General features: G+C 43.3%; 2 protein-coding genes across 3 annotated transcripts; one reads left to right on the top strand and one right to left on the bottom strand.

The window, feature by feature from the left end:
- Positions 1-1463: 1463 nt before the first annotated feature.
- LOC133058529 (T-cell surface glycoprotein CD3 gamma chain) lies at positions 1464-13257 on the bottom strand. Of its 2 annotated transcripts, none has more exons than XM_061145242.1 (7): positions 13004-13257; positions 9378-9401; positions 8725-8940; positions 8042-8173; positions 6887-6930; positions 6044-6108; positions 1464-2240 (listed from the first exon to the last, which is right to left on the bottom strand). In XM_061145242.1, the coding sequence occupies exons 1-6, from the start codon at positions 13062-13064 to the stop codon at positions 6058-6060; spliced, it is 528 nt and encodes a 175-aa protein (XP_061001225.1). In that variant the 5' UTR covers positions 13065-13257; the 3' UTR covers positions 1464-2240; positions 6044-6057. The 2 variants fall into 2 exon arrangements, with proteins under 2 accessions (XP_061001225.1, XP_061001217.1); XM_061145234.1 differs by having other exon boundaries at positions 6040-6108; positions 13004-13252.
- A 1688-nt stretch (positions 13258-14945) lies between these two features.
- On the top strand, positions 14946-18915 carry LOC133058541 (T-cell surface glycoprotein CD3 delta chain). The gene is made up of 5 exons (XM_061145254.1): positions 14946-15120; positions 16851-17057; positions 17492-17623; positions 17894-17937; positions 18175-18915. The coding sequence occupies exons 1-5, from the start codon at positions 15066-15068 to the stop codon at positions 18238-18240; spliced, it is 504 nt and encodes a 167-aa protein (XP_061001237.1). The 5' UTR covers positions 14946-15065; the 3' UTR covers positions 18241-18915.
- The last annotated feature ends 406 nt before the right edge of the window (positions 18916-19321 follow it).

Genomic DNA, 19321 nt, shown 5'->3' with positions numbered 1-19321 from the left:
TGCATTGCTGATGGGAATGTAAACTAGTGGAGTACTTCAGAAAAAATTTGGTGTTCCTTAAAGAGTTAAACAGAATTATCATGTGATGCTGCGATCCTACTTCTGGCTAAATATGCAAAGAAATAGTTACTTGTACAGCACTGTTCATAGCAACATCATTTGTAGTAGGTAAAAAGTGGAAACAACCCAAATGTCCATTGACAGATGAATGGACATACAGAATGTGTGTGGCATATACATACACGTGGTTATTATTAAGCCTTAAAAGGGAAGGAAATTCTGATACATGCTACAACATGAATGAACTTTGAGAACATCATGCCAAGTGAAATAAGCCAGACACAAAAGGACAAATACTATATGCCTCTACTTATATATGGTACCTAGAGTAGGCAAATTCATAAAGACAGAAAGTTAAATAGAGGTTACCAGGGACTGGGGAGAGGGAGGAATAGAGAATTATCTTTTAATGGGTAGAGTGTTTCTTCAGTATAATGAAAAAGTTATGAAAATGAGAGTGCTGATGGTTGCACAACATTGTGAATGTACCTAATGCCACTGAATAGTACACTTAAAAATGGTTAAAATGGTGTTTTACTTTGTTTTAACACACACACAGACATGTACATGTACACACCAAATGTTGAGCAATCGCAGAGTGCCTATTATGTTCTAGCATTGTTTTAGCTCCTCAAGCTACAGTAGTGGAAAAAAAATACAAGTCTTCCTTTTTGGAGCTTACAATCTGGTGAGAGTGGAGCATTTAAAATCAATGTGCACAAGGTGGAATTTTCAATATATAGTTCCAGAATAAGTGGGTAGCTGTGTGATTTAAAAGTTAGCCAATATATTAGACCTTTACACTTTGGATTAAATTAGTCCAAGATGGATCAGAGATTTAAATATATAAACCAGGAAAATGCTAGAGGAATTATTGGAAGAAAATTTTTAAAAGAATAATCTTAGAATGGGAGAAGGCATTTTTAAATACAAAACAACCTAGAAGCCATAAAAGAACAGTGAATTCTACTACATGCAAATGTTTGTAAAATGTGTGTAGAAAACCAACCCTAAGCAAAGTCAAAACCCAAGTAACAACACTGTGAAAATAATGCAACTAATTTGCAACTAATTTGAAATTTGCAACTAATATCGAAACAAAAGATCTAGTTTCCCAAATATGGAAAGGGTTGTTGCAAGTCAATAAGACAATCAAAGGATATGAGCCTACATTTCATGAGCAGGAAAAGCAAATGATTCACTCCCATTTTTAATGAGAAAAATGCAAATTAAAATTAAGCCAAGATTCATTTTAACTTCTCTGATTTACAAAGTTGAAAAAGCTTAGTAGTGCACTTTTGGATTGTGTATGAAACAATAGGCACTCATTAGAATTATGTATTGGTCCAGCCTCTATGAAGTTCAATTTGGCAATATTTCATTAAATGACAGGTGAAAATACATTATGGTTCTGCAATTGCATTTATTTGTATTTGTTACAAATAGTCTTAATGTTCAAAATAACATTAGAACATCGTTAGAACTAAAACTATAAAAACATCTTTGTGATCTTGGGTTTGGCAAGGATTTCTTAGAGATGACACCAAGTGCACAATCCATAAAAGAAAAAAAAAGGGTAAAACAGATTTCAGCAAAATTAAAAACCTTTGCATTTCAAAAGACACCATTAAGAAAATGAAAAGACGAGTCACAGACTGGTAGATATATTTGCAAATCATATATCTGTTAAAAGACTTGTATTTGAAAATATATAAAAACTTTTACAATTCAATAGTAAGAAGAAAAACAAATAACTAAATTTTAAAAGTTTTGAATACATGCTTCATTAAAGATATGATGAGAATAGCTAATAAGCACATGAAAAGATGTTCAACATCGTTAGTCATTAGAGAATGCAAATTAAAGCCATAATAAGATACTGTTTTACATCCCCTAGAATGGCTACACTAAAAAAGATAGTAATGAATATTTGTGAGGATGAGGAGAAAGAGGAACCCCAATCACTTGTCGCTGGTGGGAATGTAAAATGGAACAGCCAGTTTGGCAAACACTTTGGCAGTTTCTTAAACTGTTATAGATAAATTTACCATACCACCCAGCAATCCTTCACTCCTAGGTAGCAACCCAGAGAAATGAAAACATATGTCCACATGAAGACTTGGCACGAGAATGTCCAGAACAGTGTATCGTATGATTCCATTTTTCCAGAAAAGGCAAATCTAAAGAGACAGAAAAGAGATTAGTGACTGCCGACTGAGCTATGAGGGAAGCCCACCAAAACAGCACAAGAAACCTTAAGAGACTGATGGAAATGGTTTAAATCTGGATTATGGTGATGGTTGTACAACTGGGAAAATATGCTAAAAATTACTGAGAACAGGTGAAGTCATGTAAGGTGAGTGATTTTATAGTATAAAAATTATACCTCAGTACAATTTTTAAGAGCTTCCTTGGTGGCTCAGATAGTAAAGAATCTGCCTGTAAAGCAGGAGACCCGATTTGATCCCTGTGTCTGGAAGATACCCTGGAGAAGGGAATGGCTACCTACTCCAGTATTCTTGCCTGGAAAATTCCATGGACAGAGGAGCCTGGAGGGCTAGAGTCTATGGGGTCACAAAGAGTTGGACATGACTGAGCAACTACAACTACTACAATTTTAAAAAATGACATTTCTACAGTCATTGTGGCATTGTAAGAGCAAAAGAACCAACTTAAACCTCCATCAGTAGAGGACTAGTTGAGAAAATTATAGGGGATCTGTCTAAAGTGGCTATATTTTTAAAAAAGGAGCTCCTTTGTATGTTGGTATGAAGTAGTCTTCAGATTTTATTGAGTAGAATAAAATTTTGAGAAGTACAAGATGTATAAGGCAACATTTGTGTGAAAAATATGGGGAGAATAATGCACAGTTGGAATTTGTTTGTATATGCCTAGAGTATCTCCAACATAGAGTATTTTTATATATCTTGTAAGACTGTATTGTTATTGTTCAGTTGCTCAGTCATGTCTGACTCTTTGCAACTCCATGGACTGCAGCATACCAGGCTTCCCTGTCCACCATCTCTCAGAGCTTGTTCAAAATCATGTCTGTTGATTCCATGATGCCATCCAACCATCTCACCCTCTATCATCTCCTTCTCCTCATGCCTTCAATCTTTCCCAGCATAGGAAAGATTTTCTAAAGAGTTGGCTGTTTGCATCAGGTGGCCAAGGTATTGGAGCTTCAGCTTCAGCATCAGTCCTTCCAATGAATATCCAGGATTGATTTCCTTTAAGATTGACTGGTTTGAACTCCATGCAGTCCAAGGGACTCTCAAGAGTCTTCTCCACCACCACAGTTCAAAAGCATCAATTCTTTGGTGCTCAGCCTTCTTTGTGGTCCAACTCTCACATCCATACTTGATGACTGGAAAAACCATAGCTTTGCTGACCTTTGTTGGTAAAGGTCTCTGCTTTGTCTCTGCTTTTTAATATGCAGTCTAGGTTTGTCATAGCTTTCCTTCTAAGAAGCAAGTGTCTTTTAATTTCATGGCTGCAGTCACCATCTGCAGTGATTTTGGAGCCCAAAAAAATAAAGTCTATCACTGTTTCCATTGTTTCTCCATCTATTTGCCATGAAGTGATGGGATTGGATGCCATGATCTTAATTTTTTGAATGTTGAGTTCTAAGCCAGTTTTTTGCTCTCCTATTTCACTTTCATCAAGAGGCTCTTCAATTCCTCTTTGCTTTCTGCTGTAAGGGTGGTGTCATCTGCATATCTGAGGTTATTGATATCTCTCCTTGCAATCATGGTTCTGGCTTGTACTTCATCCAGCCCAGCTTTTCATATGATGTACTCTGCATATACGTTAAATAAGCAGGGTGACGATATACAGCCTTGACGTACTCCTTCCCAATTTTGAACCAGTCCTTTGTTCCATGTCTGGTTCTAACTGTTGCTTCTTGACCTGCATACAGGTTTTGCAGGAGGCAGGTAAGGTGGTCTGGTATTCCTATCTCTTGAAGAGTTGTCCACAGTTTGTTGTGATCCACACGGTCAAAGACTTTAGCATAGTCACTGAAGCAGATGCTTTTTTCTGGGTCTCTCTTGCTTTTTCTATGATCCACTGGAAGTTGGCAATTTCATCTCTGATTCCTCTGTTGAAGCCTGGCTTGGAGAATTTTGAGCATTACTTCGATAGTGTATGAAATGAGTGCAGTTGTACGGTGGTTTGAGCATTCTTTGGCATTGCCTTTCTTTGGGACTGGAATGAACACTGATCTTTTCTAGTCCTGTGACCACTGCTGAGTTTTCCATATTTTCTGGCATATTGAGTGCAGTACTTTGACAGCATCATCTTCTAGAATTTGAAATAACTCAACTGGAATTCCATCACCTCCACTAGCTTTGTTCATAGTGATGCTTCCTAAGGCCCACTTGACTTCACATTCCAGGATATCTGGCTCTAGGTGAGTGATCACACCATCGTGGTTATCTGAATCATGAAGATCTTTTTTGTATAGTTCTTCTGTGTATTCTTGCCACCTCTTCTTAATATCTTCTGCTTCTGTTAGGTCCAAACTAATTTCTGGAAACTAGTATTATTGTTTGCCTCTGGAGAAAGCAACCGGGTGACTGGGTAGGGAGTGAGAGGGAGGCCTTTCACTGCTTATTTGAACTGTGTGAATTATGACTTACACAGAAAGTAAATAAAAATGTAAAAAAAGATATTCAAATAAAGGAGGTTGTTTGCCCTTTCCATTTTTCTTTCTAGAAGAATTACTTCCAATAGGTGGCGCTCCTGAAACACCATACAAGTTTTGTTGTTCCGTCGCTGAGTTGGGTCCGACTCTTTGCAACCCTATGGACTGCAGCAAGGCAGGCTTCCCTGTCCTCCACCATCTCCCAGAGTTTGCTCAAGTTCATATCCATTGAGTTGGAGATGCTATCTAACCATCTTATCCTCTGCTGCCTTCCCCAGGCACCCAGTTACCCAGTTAATACAAGTTTTGCTTTTATTTTGAGAGAAGCCTAAATTTGCTCTGATGGCCTTTCTTCTCCATTTGTCACCTTTGGGAAGTATAGATTTAGGGCTGAAAATTTCTCTGCTAGGATTGCCCCAAAATGTATTGCTTTGTTTCTGAGGACTGGATAGAAGGGAAGACACCTGGATTTTAAAAAATGCAATTGGTTCAGAAAATCAAATAATGCTTGGGCCCTGTTTCCCTGGCTAAAGTTTTTGTTTGATTGAATCAGAACTTCTGATTGATTGGAAGATTAATATAGGTCTTTTTTTCCCCCTCATGTATATATATTACATTAAATATATATATATTTTTTATTGAAGTATAGTTGCCTTACAATGTTTCAGGTACACAGCAAGGTGATTCAGTTATACATACACACAAATATTACTTTTGAAATTATTTTCCATTACAGGTTATTACTATTACTTGGGCTTCCCTGGTGGCTCAGATGGTAAGGAATCTGCCTGCAATGTGGGAGACCTGGGTTCAATCCCTGGGTTGGGAAGATCCCCTGGAGGAGGGCATGGCAACCCACTCTAGTATTCTTGTCTGGAGAATCCTGTTGGACAGAGGAGCCAGGTGGGCTACAGTCTATGGGGTTGCAAAGAGTTGGACACGACTGAGCAACTGAGCACACAGCACAAACATAGTATTTATATATGTGTATACAAAAGTTTCCTACTATGCTTAATAAAGGCTTGAGAATTATAGATCAGTGATTCTTAACTGAGGGCGACTTTGCTCCCAAGGGGATATTTGCAGTATGTGGAGATATTTTTGTTGTCAGAACTTGGCAGTGCTACTGGCATCTGGCAGAGAGAGGCCAGGGATGCTGCTATAAATCCTACAATGCACAGGAGAGCCATCCCCCTCCCCCCAGGAAATTATCAGTCAACTCTCCCTACCCTCCCATCCTTATAGCTGCTTGGGGAAAGGAGATAGGCTTGGCAGTAGTCGGGATGGCAGGTAGTGCAAAGGCACTTCCTTAGAATTAGTGTAGAAAGACATACCTACTCTGAGTCTTGGGTTCAGTTCTTCCTCAGGTGGCTGTATTGGTCATCTTCCCGTTCCTTAAGGGGCTACAAAGGACATTTTATCATCATCCTCTATGAATTAATTTGATATGTATTTATTTTTTAATTAAAAAAATTTATAAAATTTTTTAGCTTTTACTTCCAATGTCTTTAATTTTTTTCACCTTTCTTCAGGTATATAGATTTATGTTTTTTGTCATTTTTTTTAATGTTTAAGTTTTATCGGAGTATAATTGATTTACAATGTTGTGTTCGTTTCAGGTATCAGCAAAGTGAGTCAGTTATACATATATCCACTTTTCTTTTTTCAAGATTCTTTCCCACTTGGCCATCACAGAGTACTTCGTAGCGTTCCCTGTGCTACACAGCAAGTTCTTATTAGTTGTCTATTTTAGATATAGTAGTGTGTAAACGTCAAGCCCAATATTCTAGTTTATCCCTCCTCACTTTACTCCCTGGTAACCATAAGGTTTTTTTCTACTGATGCATACTTATTGAGTGCTCTTTCTGTTCAAGGTTTTGGAGTGGTTTCTTTATGGTCCTGGGGGCAGACGAGGACAAGGATGGAGGGAGGTGCTGCATCTAGCTCTCTGTGTGGCCCCTAGTATGTTCTTCAGCTTTTCTCACTAGATCCTGACCCCTCTCCCAACCGTTCTCTTTGTTTCATCCATCCTACCCAAAGGGATAACGATGCCATTGTCTGTTATGTCCTAAGCAGTTTTGGTTTACATAGTAACTTCCAAATAACTTGCCCATCCCACTCCCATTCCAAATTTTTACCACTACTAACTAGCAGTGTCTCTTTGATTTCATATTCACTTACCTGGTAGAGCTGGTCATTGTTCAACAGCGTCTGCTTGTCTGAAGCTGCACAAAAAAATAAACAAAATGTACACATAAACAAGACAGAATGAATAATAAACTGGGTTATATTCTCCCAATGGAGTACTGAATAGCAATAAGAATGCACACAACATTATGGATGGATCTCACAAGCATATTGTTGAGTGAAAGAAGCCACACACAAGAGTGCTTCATGTGTGAGTCTATTTACATAAGGATCAAAACCAGGCAGAATGAATCAATGTTGTTACAAGTCAGGAGAGTGGTTGCTTCGGGGACTAGGTAGAGGCTGGAAGTGACCCCAAGGATTAATTCACTTTCTTTAACTGGGTGCTGAATGCCTGTGTGTTTGCTTTGTTAAAAAAATTTTTGAGCTGTATATATGATTCATGCACTTTTGTGAATGCAGGTTTTACTTAAATAAACAGATTTTTTAAAAGTACAGAGGACAGGGACTTCCCTGGTCGTCCAGTGGTTAAGAATCCATCTGTAAGTGCAGGGGACACAGTTTTGATCCCTGGTCTGGGAAGATCACACATGCCACTGAGCAAGTAAGCCTGCAAGCAGCAACTACTGAGCCTCTGTGCCCAGAGCCCATGCGCTGCAACTAGAGAAGCCACCACAATGAGAGCGCTCGCGCTGCAAAGAAGAGTAGCCCTGCTTGCCACAACTACCAAAAGCCTGCATGCAGCAATGAAGACCCACAGCCAAAAATAAACAAATAGACAAAATTAAATAAACAGTGAGTCATTTTTTAAAAAGTACAGAGGACAAATCAGAGAGAGTTGTATCCTGAAACAGGCAAATATGCTATGAAAACACCAAGTGTCCTTTTCCTTCTGCCTTCAGAGTCAGAGCCTCACTGGACCATGCTCATCAGCAACACGTGCCAACCCAGCCTCTTCTATTAGGTCTCTTTTGGTAGGAGGGAGGTTGAGGGTCCCAGATGGCCTCAGCTCTCATCTAAGAACATTGTTTTTTGTTTGTTTGTTTGTTTATTTGGCTGCACCGGGTCTTACTTGTGGCATGTGGGATCTAGTTGCCTGACTGTGGATCAAACTCTGGCTGCCTGCACTGGGAGCTCGGAGTCTTAGCCACTGGACCACCAGGGAAGTCCCTGAGAACATTCTTTTACCTCTTGACTGGCGAGCTTCTTCCTGTCCAGCAATGAAGTAGACCCCAACAGCAAGGAGGAAAATGCTGACGATTTCCGTGAAGATAAAGCCGACCACAGTGGCTGGATTCAGTTCAATGCAGTTCTGACACACTGTGGGGAGAGGGAAGGACAAGAATTCCTTCAATTCTGGAGTTTTTTCTCTTGAGATAATATTTCTGTCCAGGGCAGCAGGCCTCTCTCTGGGTGGTATGGCACAGGAATTGCCTGGAAGATCCTTGGACTAAGAACTCAATGCTTTTCGAAGTTCCTCTATTGTGCAGGAGTCCTGGGGAAATCCATGTGGTTTTACTACCAGCAACTACTGAAATGAAAGGAAGACCATATCCCATTCTCCATGCTACAGTCACTCAACTTGTAATCTCCTGTCTCTTTTACCTATCCTAACTTGGTTTATATAAACTGCTGACCTCCAAGCAGTGGGGCCTACCCAAAAGTGACCAGGCTTTATAAGACAGGCTATGCTTTTTCAAAATGTTGGGGGAACTGCTTTGTTAAATTTTTTAAAAAGTAAGCTGAGATTAAGAAAGCTGACTCTTACATTACTGTTTAGCATCTATGTCTACACCCACCCCAGACAAGAAGCTCACCAGAGCAGCCGGTACTGCTTAATTTCACAAAACCAAACCAAAGGGGATACGTACTTCTATAATATATTTGGAGTGATTTTGAACTGTTATTTGATCCTTCACATTTATATATCCCTCGAGGGTCTTTGGTACTACTTCCAAGATTCCAAGTACGTTTATCTGTGTTTCCATAGCTTATGTCCTCCGTATCTTTAAACCATGTGACCTTCTTTTCATTCGTGTCACAAATCAGAATTACGGAACCATCTTCTCGATTGTCATCCACTTTTACTGAAAAAGGAAATGTCTGTTAAGATCTTGCCTCTGAAATTCTCCCTGTCTCGGGGCGCACATGACTCACATGGGAATCTGGTTAGAATTCCAGGTACTATTCAATAGTTCTGGGGAAGCACTGGGAATTGGCATTTCTAACACACTCCCAGGTGAAGCCAATGCTGTTGATTCATAGGTGGTGCTTTGAGTAATGCCTAGCTGCTAGGGACCCGTTTCTCTTCCAAGCACCAGACAATGAATTGTTTAGCTCCAGGAAAGCCAGGGAGGTCAAGACTGGCCACTGATTTGGTTAACAATGGAAGGGTTTGCTCTCTATCCTTTATCATCCCATCTCTTCTAGGCTGTTCACTTGCTCCCATAGGACTGCTGTTGTGAGAGGCCATATTTTCATGAATTTCCCCAGTTTGATGATAGAAAGAAGCCATTTCACCTACCTTCTTTCACCTGGGCCATAATACCTGTAGAGAAAGAAGACAGAGGATCAGTTGGGCATGGAGTCCTTCAGATCTCCTGATGTATCATTTCCACAGTCATTTGAGGCCAAGATGAAGAGAGAGAGCCTAATCCATGTGAGTGACAGTATCTGTACTTATTTCCCTGGATGGTAGCCTAAACCACCAAACTGAATTTAGGGTGTTGTATAATAAACAGTTTGTCTAGTCTTTGTTCTGGGCTTCTGGGAGGGAGTTTCTCAACGCTTCGAATTTTATGAATGAGAGGATTGCCTTTGTGATTCTTGGTGGACCCTTGGATCACATATGAATTTATGTTAAAGAGATGACTCAGGATGGGACAGGTCAAGACCAAACATGTGATTAGAGAATTGGGACTTTGAGCTCTAGGAAGTGGAGGAGGGACTGGATATTGAGTTCAGTCACATGATCAATGATTCAATCAATCGTGCCTATGTGATGAAATCCCAAGGAAAACTCAGTGGCATTTCCTAGTTGGTGAACATATCAACATGCCAGGAGATTGATGTATTTTAATTCTGGAAGGAAAAAGCATGGAACCTCTGTGTTCAGGACCCTCCCAGACTTCACTCTATGTGTCTCTTCATTTGTCTAGATCTAATTTTTTTTTTTTTATAATAAAACTGTACTATTAAAAAAAAAAAAAACTGTACTAGTGAGTATAGGGCTTTTCTGAGTTCTGTGAGCTGTTCTAGCAAATTCTGAGGTGGCTCTTGGGAACTCTCCAGATTTGTAGGCTGTTCATCAGAAGTGTGGGTGGTCTGGGGATCCCTGAAGCAGTGCCTCCCTTTTAAAGTGAAGATAGTCTTTTTGGGGACTGTGCCCTTCACCTTTGGGGTCTGATCCCAACTCTGGATGGTTAGCATTGCACAATTGTATTGCACTATATGTAAGGGTATTGCCTGTACAGTGTGGAATGCTCTGCTCCTTTAGCAGCTAAAGCCTTGGAAAAGATTGGGTGTGTACTAGCTGAAGTCTTTTAGAGCAGAATTACTTCTATACTGTTCAGCTTTGGTGATCCATTTTTGTGTGTGTAAATTCTGAATGTCCTGAAGGAGTTAGCCACTACATAGCCCTCAAATCTGTCTCAAAAACTCAGAGCAGTAGAGTTGCATGTTAGACATACTATAGAGAGCCAACACTGGAGTTCAATTCAATTGGATTTAATCCAAACACTTACCAATCACTATTATGTGTCTGACATGAATAAGAAGTGTGGAAGAAAAGGGTGGTAATACAAATAACTAGTTGTTGCTTCTGAAGAGTTTACAGTGAAGTGGAAAATAACCCACAAATGTAATAAATGTAATAGTACTTACAAATTATCATTTAGTACTTGTATAAATGCAAGTGGAAAGGGGTAGAAAGTATTGATTTTGGCCAAGAGTGAGGGGACAGGGAAAGCTTGACAGAGACGATAGCAGTCTTAGAACTTCACACAGAGTTGAACTGAACTGTTTATGAATACCACTTAGCACAGTGCCTGAAACATGGTAGGAGCATTATATGTTTTGAATGAAAGTATGAATGGATAAATGAAAAAAAAAAAAAGTAAGACAAAGAGTTAAGCAGATTTCTAACTAGCTCTTCTCCCCAGCAACCTGGTCACTGTGAGAGGAACAAAGAGTTCTCTCATTCTAATCCTGATACCATAGAAAAGACAGTACAATTGATTGCTGACATTTAAAATTTTGATTATCTGAATTCTAGTTCCTTCTAGGACTTGAGAACTCATGTAGCCAAATTTCCTAGGTTGATGGGTGAGAGATCTGAGCCCAGAGGGAGGAGGCATTGCCAAGTTCACCTGGCGCATTGGTGACTGAGCTGCACACAGAACTCAGGTTTCTACGGCTCAGTCCGGGGCTTTTTTTGCTCGACAGAAATAGCTGCTGCACAGGCCTTCAGCACTGCCCCTCACCCTGTGTTGTCTTCAGCTGGCTCTTTCTCTATTCCTCTCAGAAATAATTCTAAACTCCAACGTCTCTTGTAGTCCCCTGCTCAATCATCACCCAGCTCAATTTTAGCAGGTCACATTGCTGCCCACTTAGTTCATTGAAAACACAGATGCTGTAATGGCTCTTTCTTTTTCAGCTTCTTTTCCATCCACAAGCCTCGCTAAGGCTGGAGCCACCTGCACTTCTTCCTCCTAGTCTCAGAGGGTGAGACTGCCTTGTGCTCTGTATCCTTGATCCCACTCTTGCAGCCCTTCAGTGTCAGTTCCAGGGCCTCCCTCTACTCACTGTCTTCTCCTTTAGCTTGGAAATGTGCTCAAGTTTCTTTCACACACACACAAATTTCTTCTTAGAGTCTGCCAGTTCTCCACTTACCACTCAACCTCTCCAGCCTTCTCATCCAAACTTCTTTAAAGAACATTTTACACTTGCTGCTCTTTCCCCGCCTTGCCCTCCACCTTCTACTCATTTCCATTTGGCTTCCACTCACACTACCTCACTTAAACTCTTTGAAGTCATCCGTGACCTTTGTTTTGCCAAATCCCACAGACTTAAACTTTTAAATACATTCTTCTATCAGTGGATGTATCTTTAGCATTTCATATTCTTGGTGATTCTCTCCTTCTGGAAATTCTCTACTCCCTTGGTTTCTATGGAATTGCACTCACCGATTATTCAGTTCTTTGATCATTCCTTTATCTCTTTCCTGACATTTTTCCCTCTAACTTTCCTTAACAGTGATATCCTCACAGTTCCACCCTCAACCTCCTCTTCCTCACATCTCACATAATGCTTGAACGACGTCAACAACTTTAAATGTCTAGAGTCCATATTCCAGGCATCGACCCAGTTCATCCACTTCCTACTGTATTTGCAAATGAATGTTCATACAAGTACCCTATATTGCGCGTTATACTCAGTCTGGAAATGTTGAAACTTATCACTTCAATCAGACTATGAGCTCATGGGGGGCAGGTTATTATTTACCTTTTAGTTAGTTAGTTAGTTAGTTAGGTCGCTCAGTCGTGTCCGACTCTTTGCGACCCCATGGACTGTAGCCCACCAGGCTCCTCCATCCGTGGGATTCTCCAGGCAAGAACACTGGAGTGGGTTGCCATTTCCTTCTCCAGGGGGTCTTCCCGACCCAGGAACCGAACCCGGGTCTCCCACACTGCAGGCAGATGCTTTAACCTCTGAGCCACCATATTCTCTTTATAGCCTGATACATATTAGGATCGACCTCACACATATTTGTTGACCAGCTGACCAACCAAGTGAGTGAATGCTCTATGAGTCTACTCTTAGCTGAAGCTCTGAGTTAAGGAATACAAACTGTTTCTCTTCAGGCTCCTGGCCTGTGCCCTTTGGGCTACATTCAAACCTAAGATGGCGGCATCCGGGTCCTCTCTCAAGTCAGTAAGTCCTCTGTTTTGATTTCTTAAGAGACAAGCACTCCACCTCTCCCATGGAACACTGCTTCTCTCTAGCAAATAAACTTCATTTTTGCCCTTTCTTCTTTGAACTTTAGGGTGACATCTCAAGGTTAGGGGATCCCAATACTCTTGTCCCCCCTGGTGATGGGCTTCTTCCCTTGAGCCCTTCTCTGGACTGTCAGACCCCCTAGCTAGCCCTTACCTTGAAAAAGAGTGACAACCAGGATGAGGACAGCCAGACGCTTCCCCTGCTCCATATCCATCTCTGTTCTCCGCAGAAGCACTGAGCGGCCCCCAGCAGCCAGCCAGCCAGCCTGCTAGCAGCTAGCCTGGCCCCGCCCAGCATCCTTAGGGCTGAGGCCCTTGTGAGCCTCCACCCTCCGCTGCTAGAGTGGGCAGGGTGGGGGCAGGGCTCAGGAGGGCTGCAGGTGCAGATGTCTCTGACTTTCCGTTGGGGAGAGGAGTGTGGGAGTTGGAGGGGAGGGAGCGGGACAGAGTGCCGGATTTCCATCTCAGAGACTCGGCTTATACAGAAAGTGCCCTTGGGTGCGGGGTGGGAGGTGGCCTGGGCCCCTTTCTTCATGAGGACGATAAACACTTCCGCCATCCTCTGTTACTTGGAGCTCAGCCAGTTGTTGCCTGTTGCTAGCTGTTGTTGGGAACTTAGCTGGGAACCCTTAGGTGCTTAGGGCTGGAGCTCTGAACAGAGAGCCACCTCAGTCCAGGGATTTTTTTCACTGCTCTTTGAAGATGAGATCATCAAAGTGGTGCCTGCCTGGAAATTAATAGGTAGGATTATTCCTCCAGGACAGAAAATGCATTTCTAGGGACAGGGTCCTCAGCTGAATTCCCAGGATCTCAGGCCCCTCAGCCAGTTAGCCAGTGAATCAACAAAAACATACAGAGCTCTCGTCAGGTGTTTGGAAAACAGAAGCCAGCAACGCATGTAGAATCTCTACCCTCGGGTAAAGTATGGTCTAACTGCAGCAGTGTAGACAGTTTTGGATCTCCATATCCCAAACGGAAAAACTCCATTTGTCTCCTGGGGAAGCTCAATTGTGCCTGGGACTTAATCATATTGCTATTATTATTTTTAATATTTATTTATTTATTTGGCTGCACAGGTCTTAGTTGCAGCACGTGGAATCTTTGGTCTTCTTTATGGCATGTGAACTCTTAGCTGTGGTGTGTGGGATCTAGTTCCCTGACCAGGGACTGAACACAGGCCCCCTGCATTGGGAGTCTTAGCCACTGGACCATAAGGGAAGTCCCAATTATATTGTTATTAATAACTCTTACTTAGCACATGTGAAGTGTCAGTATTAAGTGTTAGTTGCTCAGTCATGTCTGACTCTTTGCAGCCCCACAAACTGTTGTCCTCCATGCTTGTCTGTCTATGAGGTTCTCCAAGCAAGAATACTGGATATGGATTGCCATTCCCTTCTCCGGAGGATCTTCCCGACCCAGGGATTGAATCTAGGTCTCCTGCATTGCAGGCAGATTCTTTACTGTTTGAGCTACAGGGAAGTCCTATGAAGTGTCAGGCACCATACAAACATTCTGTTTGAATTCTTTTCATGATACTGAGGGGGTTAGTCTCTGGAGAATTCTGTGACTGGCACAGACCCAGCAGGTAGACAGTATTGGAGCCAGGATGCAAATCTCTCATTAGCGGGCCCCTAAAGGCCAACCTCCCGCTGATAAGAAGCTACTTAGTCTGGTACCCCAGGAGGCCCAAGAAGGAGCTTGGGCAGGGTCCCAAGAAAGACCAGAAAAGGGAGGAACCTAGCTGGTATGGCTTATAGAATGGGATTCACAGCTTCTATCAAGGGTTTTGAGAAGTGGCAGTTTTCAGATGGAGAGTAAATGTAATCATGTTGCTGACAGGAACTGAGTTTCTTATTTTTCGTCAGCAGCTCAAGAAAGGACACTCTGAATCTCCTTCTACTTCCCAGCCATCCCAGGATGCTAGAAGTCCTGGCATCCTTTTCCATAGCCTCTGCTTCCAGCTTCTACCCCACCCCCACACTCCATACTCTTGAGAGAGAGCGATTTGCAGCTGCTTCTTTCCTACCCCACCCCCAGCCTACCTCTACCCCAGCCACTCCTGTCACCAACAGCAGACAGAGAAATAGGCGTTTTCTAGTTCCTCCCCCACCCTTTACTTTTTCCGGGTACCCGCGAGTCAGTTGGGGAAAGGCAGCTTTAACCCCGGCTGATAGTCTGTGACCTGTGTCTGTCTCCTGGATGAATTTTGCTGGGAGATGGAGCACAGCAGGTTTCTCTCTAGCCTGATACTGGCTGCCCTTCTCTCCCAAGGTAAGGCTTCTTCGAGTGCACCGGGGCTTTGTGGGGAAGGGACCTGGGAGGGACATTACCACCTGGAATGAGGGCCATTCGAAAGCGCCTCAGTACACCAGTGTTGTCAAGGAGGGCCGTGTTGGGATGTAGCACAGGGTCTGGGAAGCACAGGCTCTTGGCTTTGACTGACTCTAACTAGGGGGGCATCTTGGCCTTCAGTATCTCTCTGAAGACCTCAGGCTAGAGATCTATAGGAAGTTTTGTAGTAGGTGTGCGACTGAGCCTAGGGCTGGTAATGGGAGCTTTGTTCCATCTAGGGTAGATAGCCTCCGGGGTCCAGGACTCCAGGTCATGTGGACACCATTACATCACCACCTGGGGCCATGGCCCAGCACTCAGGGAAATGCTTTAAGAGAAGTTCAATTGCAGCTGAGCAGGAGTGAGGGCAGATTTGGGGTGATAGAATGACGCACTCAGCCCAGTTTGCATGGTTTTAAAACTGATAGTCTGATGTTCCAGGAATTCCCTCAGTTCCAGGCAAACTGGGATGAGTGGTTACCCTAGTAGTCAGCTTCTTTGGGAGAGTCAGGATTTCCACTGGAAATGGATCCCCAAGGAAGACATGAGTGTATGATGTGGAGCATCTGATGTACATGTGTCCCCTGAGAATATATGCATGCTTTCTTGACAGGCACAAGGAATGGCTCTGGGGGGGATTTTCTAAAAGATGCTCTTCTATCCAAATTGGTAACTGACTATGAATCTCAGGGGCAATGTAGATTCCACTTTTCCCTGGGATTGGAGATATACATTCCAGTGCCTCTGTAGGCTGTGGAGATGTTCTTAGTCAATAGCAATTCAGTGGTCCTAGAAAGATGCTGTGCATACATCCAGCCCTTGACTTGACTTGTGTGGAGCCCCAAGAAAGGATTCAATTAAAAAAAGTTTTTTTCTGACCCTCTCCCCCAAGCATGGGTAGAACAACTAGAAATCTTTACATGGGATTTGCCGTAGGTCCCCTTTTGGACCATTGGAATGGTAATTCACATTAGCTTCCCTCCTACCCCCAGCCATCACTGGCCCTGGAAAAGGCTTTGGTAGTACCATTCTCTGGGCAGTGGTTGACCATGAGTGAGGAGGCGGGAAAGAGGATGAGAAGTTGATGTTGGAGTGTGGCAGGTGGCTGGGAAGTAGAATTAGAAGTTTTCTTAGAGAAAAAAAATGCGGACATCTCCAATTGAGAACCATTCTTCTGCCTTTCAATATCTCTTGGGTGTTTTAGCATTCTGGGCTCCCTTCCTACTTCTATTCAGTGATCTGAACACATTTCCATGAAGGTTTTGGATTAACCCAACTCCATGATTTTCTTTTTTGCTCTGTGTTCATCAGGGCCTGTCCTCTGTTTGGATTGCATCATCATGTCCTTCTCTCTTTTTTTAATTGGAGTATAATTTCTTTACAATGCTGTGTTAGTTTCTGTTGTACGATGAAGTGAATCAGCTATATGCCTATATATGTCCCCTCCCTCTTGGCCTTCCCTACCACCCCCCACTGTGTCCTTCTTGGTCTCTGCAGTTTGTGGGGTGCCTGCTGAAGCCTTTCTCTTGTGACTTCCGTCTCTCTCAGCAGAAACCTTGAACTGTTCTAGACTTGGATAGTGGTCCTTCTTAGGTAATGAGCCTCAGCAGAACAGTGGCCTGGTGCAGACTAAAGAGCTTGCTCCAATCGTGGTATTTTTTTTTCCTTAGTGAATCCCAGCGATCTAAAACTGACGGAACTAGAGGACAAAGTAATTTTGAAATGCAATTCCAGCATCACAGTGCTACAAGGAACAGCAGGACAAGAGGTGTCAGGCAATAAAAGTCTGGACTTAGGAAAACGTATCCAGGACCCAAGAGGAATGTATCAGTGCGGCAATGAAAACGCCAAATCTACTCTGCAAGTATACTTTCGAAGTATGTGCTTCCAGGATCCTTTGGGGGTGGAATAGGTGGGGGCATCCAGACATGAGAACTTCCTAGCTGGAGGGAGCTCTAGTGTACCGATTTGTGCTCTCAACAAACTGGCCTGCTCTTGTAAGGGTATGAGCCAGATTTTGAAGCTTTGAGTGGGAAAGAGCTTAATGGTAAAAGAGCAATAGTAGTCTTGTGACCCAAGCAGTAGGGGCTTGGTCTGGAGCCTGGCTGGCCTACTGCCTTTTTTAAGTTCCTACAAACCTGAGACTACTTCTTGGACTGAAGGTTAAAGGTGGATGTAGCAAGGCTCTTGGCAGGCCTTTTTCCAAGTTTGGGTCTTGATATGAGAACTCCTGGGGCTGCCGTAAGAGGCAGAGATGGTTTCCTGATCTTGAAGACCCTCCCCTTCTCTTCCGGCCTCGCTTCCCCCACAGTGTGCCAGAACTGTGTGGAGCTGGACTCAGCCACCCTGGCAGGCATCGTCATCACTGACATCATTGCCACTGTACTCCTTGCTTTGGGTGTCTACTGCTTTGCTGGACATGAGACTGGAAGATTCTCCAGGGGTAGGTAGAAGGGACAGACCATGTGTATGTTGTGGCTGTGTGTGTGTACCTGCTAAGGAATGGGGCTGGCATTGGGTTGTGCCTTATCTGGGCTTCACCACTGAAATCTCCTAAGGACTCCTATAACTGGTTACTGACAGAACTTGGGTGCCCACAAAGCTCATGCAGGCTTCTGAGGGTATTTGTAGCTTCGGTCTCCTGGCAGCATTCATGGGCCTCACTGTGCCACCTCCCTGGCCCTTGCTGACTGTCTTTCTCTGGGTCTTCTAGCTGCTGACACTCAAGTTCTGATGGGGAATGACCAGCTCTATCAGGTGAGCCCTGAGGGGAGAAAGATGAGGATGGGGGGAGGAGCAAGTGGGAATGGAGAGCCTGACAGTATGTTTAACGCACACGCATGTGTGTGTGTGTGTGTGTGTGTGTGTGTGTGAAGGTCCTAGTGGGGAATTCATCACTGGAGAGTCCCATGAGCTCTCGTCTCTGGGTTCTGCTGGGGTTCCCCATGGGAGAGTTCTAACCCTGCCTCCCTGTTCCCCTTTCTCATCTCTTAGCCCCTTCGAGAGCGCAATGATGCTCAGTATAGCCGTCTTGGTGATAAGTGGGCTCGGAACAAATGAACCTGAGGCTGGTGGCTTCTAGGCACATCAGTTATCAACTGGACCATCTCTCCTTGCTCAGTCAAGAAAGATGTCCTCCTCTGCTTAGCAGGTGCCTGGATTTTTGAAGGTTCCTGGGCATGGCATGGCAGTGCTGCCCACCTGTGTCCTTCCTTCATGACTTCCGTCCTCTGCCCCCCATGGACTGTGTGATGGGTGACCTCTCACCATATCCTGGCCCATTGGTGTTTCTGTCCCACTGGTGGGCTCCCTGGATGCAGGACCAGCCTGCTGCATTCTCTTGGCTCCAGTCCCCTGTTAAATCCTTCTACAGCTTTGACTTCCTCACCGCAGGCGAGGGTGGGCTGCTGTCTTTATGTACACAGCCACATAGAAGTTTCCATGACATCACAAGCGGAGGTAGCAGAGACATCGAGGGCCCTGGGGAATCACTTCTAATCAAGGCTCTGAGAATGTGCAGGACAAAGTCCCGCTTCTGCTAAGTGGCTGGCCCTGGCTTTATGATCCCTGTGGACTGGTAGCCACCAACTATGCGGAGGTTTCAGTCAAGGCCTCTTTAGTACCCATTTCCCTGTATAGAAGGTACCATTCTGTTTTCTTTCCCCAGAACCTGTCCCTGCTCCACCCTGCCTTCTGCATAATAAACTGGCATCAGAACCTCTTCATCAGTTAAAACATATGATCTTTTTCCACTCACTTGGAAAGCTGGAGTCTGAGACTGGGTGGGGAATTGGGATATTTTCAATAGATGTCATCTTTAGCCATTGGGTTAGTATTTGTTCAGAAACTTTGTGATATATTTTAAAAATACAGTGACTTCCCTGGCAGTCCAGTGGTTAAGATTCTGCACTTCCAATGTAGGGGGCCTGGGTTCAATCCCTGGTTGGGAAACTAAGATCCTGCATACTGCAAAGCCAAAAAATTAAAAAAAAAAAATTAAGCACAACTTGAAAAAAAATAAAAAGTACATACTTGGGTCCCACTTGGGACCATGCTTGGGTCTCCAGGTAATTCTGAAGCAGCTCCAATTCAAAGACTCTCTGGTTTAGAGGAAGAATTGAAGCCACTTCTTCTTTTGTGT

Source organism: Dama dama, chromosome 1, assembly GCF_033118175.1.
Source record: "Dama dama isolate Ldn47 chromosome 1, ASM3311817v1, whole genome shotgun sequence".
NCBI classification, from domain to species: domain Eukaryota; kingdom Metazoa; phylum Chordata; class Mammalia; order Artiodactyla; family Cervidae; genus Dama; species Dama dama.
The sequence above is the reverse complement of the archived record's forward strand: the minus strand, read 5'-3'. Positions and strand labels throughout refer to the sequence as shown.

What these genes read in the sequence shown, in the direction of transcription:
- LOC133058529 (XM_061145242.1), bottom strand. Translation starts at nt 13,064, where the DNA reads ATGGATATGGAGCAGGGGAAGCGTCTGGCTGTCCTCATCCTGGTTGTC. An exon ending in ACTCCAAATATATTATAGAA is followed by an intron (nt 8,174 to 8,724) that starts GTACGTATCCCC and finishes CTCTCCCCACAG; the next exon opens with TGTGTCAGAACTGCATTGAA. An exon ending in AGAAGCTCGCCAGTCAAGAG is followed by an intron (nt 6,931 to 8,041) that starts GTAAAAGAATGT and finishes TTTTTTGTGCAG; the next exon opens with CTTCAGACAAGCAGACGCTG.
- LOC133058541 (XM_061145254.1), top strand. Translation starts at nt 15,066, where the DNA reads ATGGAGCACAGCAGGTTTCTCTCTAGCCTGATACTGGCTGCCCTTCTC. An exon ending in GGCTGCCCTTCTCTCCCAAG is followed by an intron (nt 15,121 to 16,850) that starts GTAAGGCTTCTT and finishes TTTTTTCCTTAG; the next exon opens with TGAATCCCAGCGATCTAAAA. An exon ending in GGAATGACCAGCTCTATCAG is followed by an intron (nt 17,938 to 18,174) that starts GTGAGCCCTGAG and finishes CTCATCTCTTAG; the next exon opens with CCCCTTCGAGAGCGCAATGA.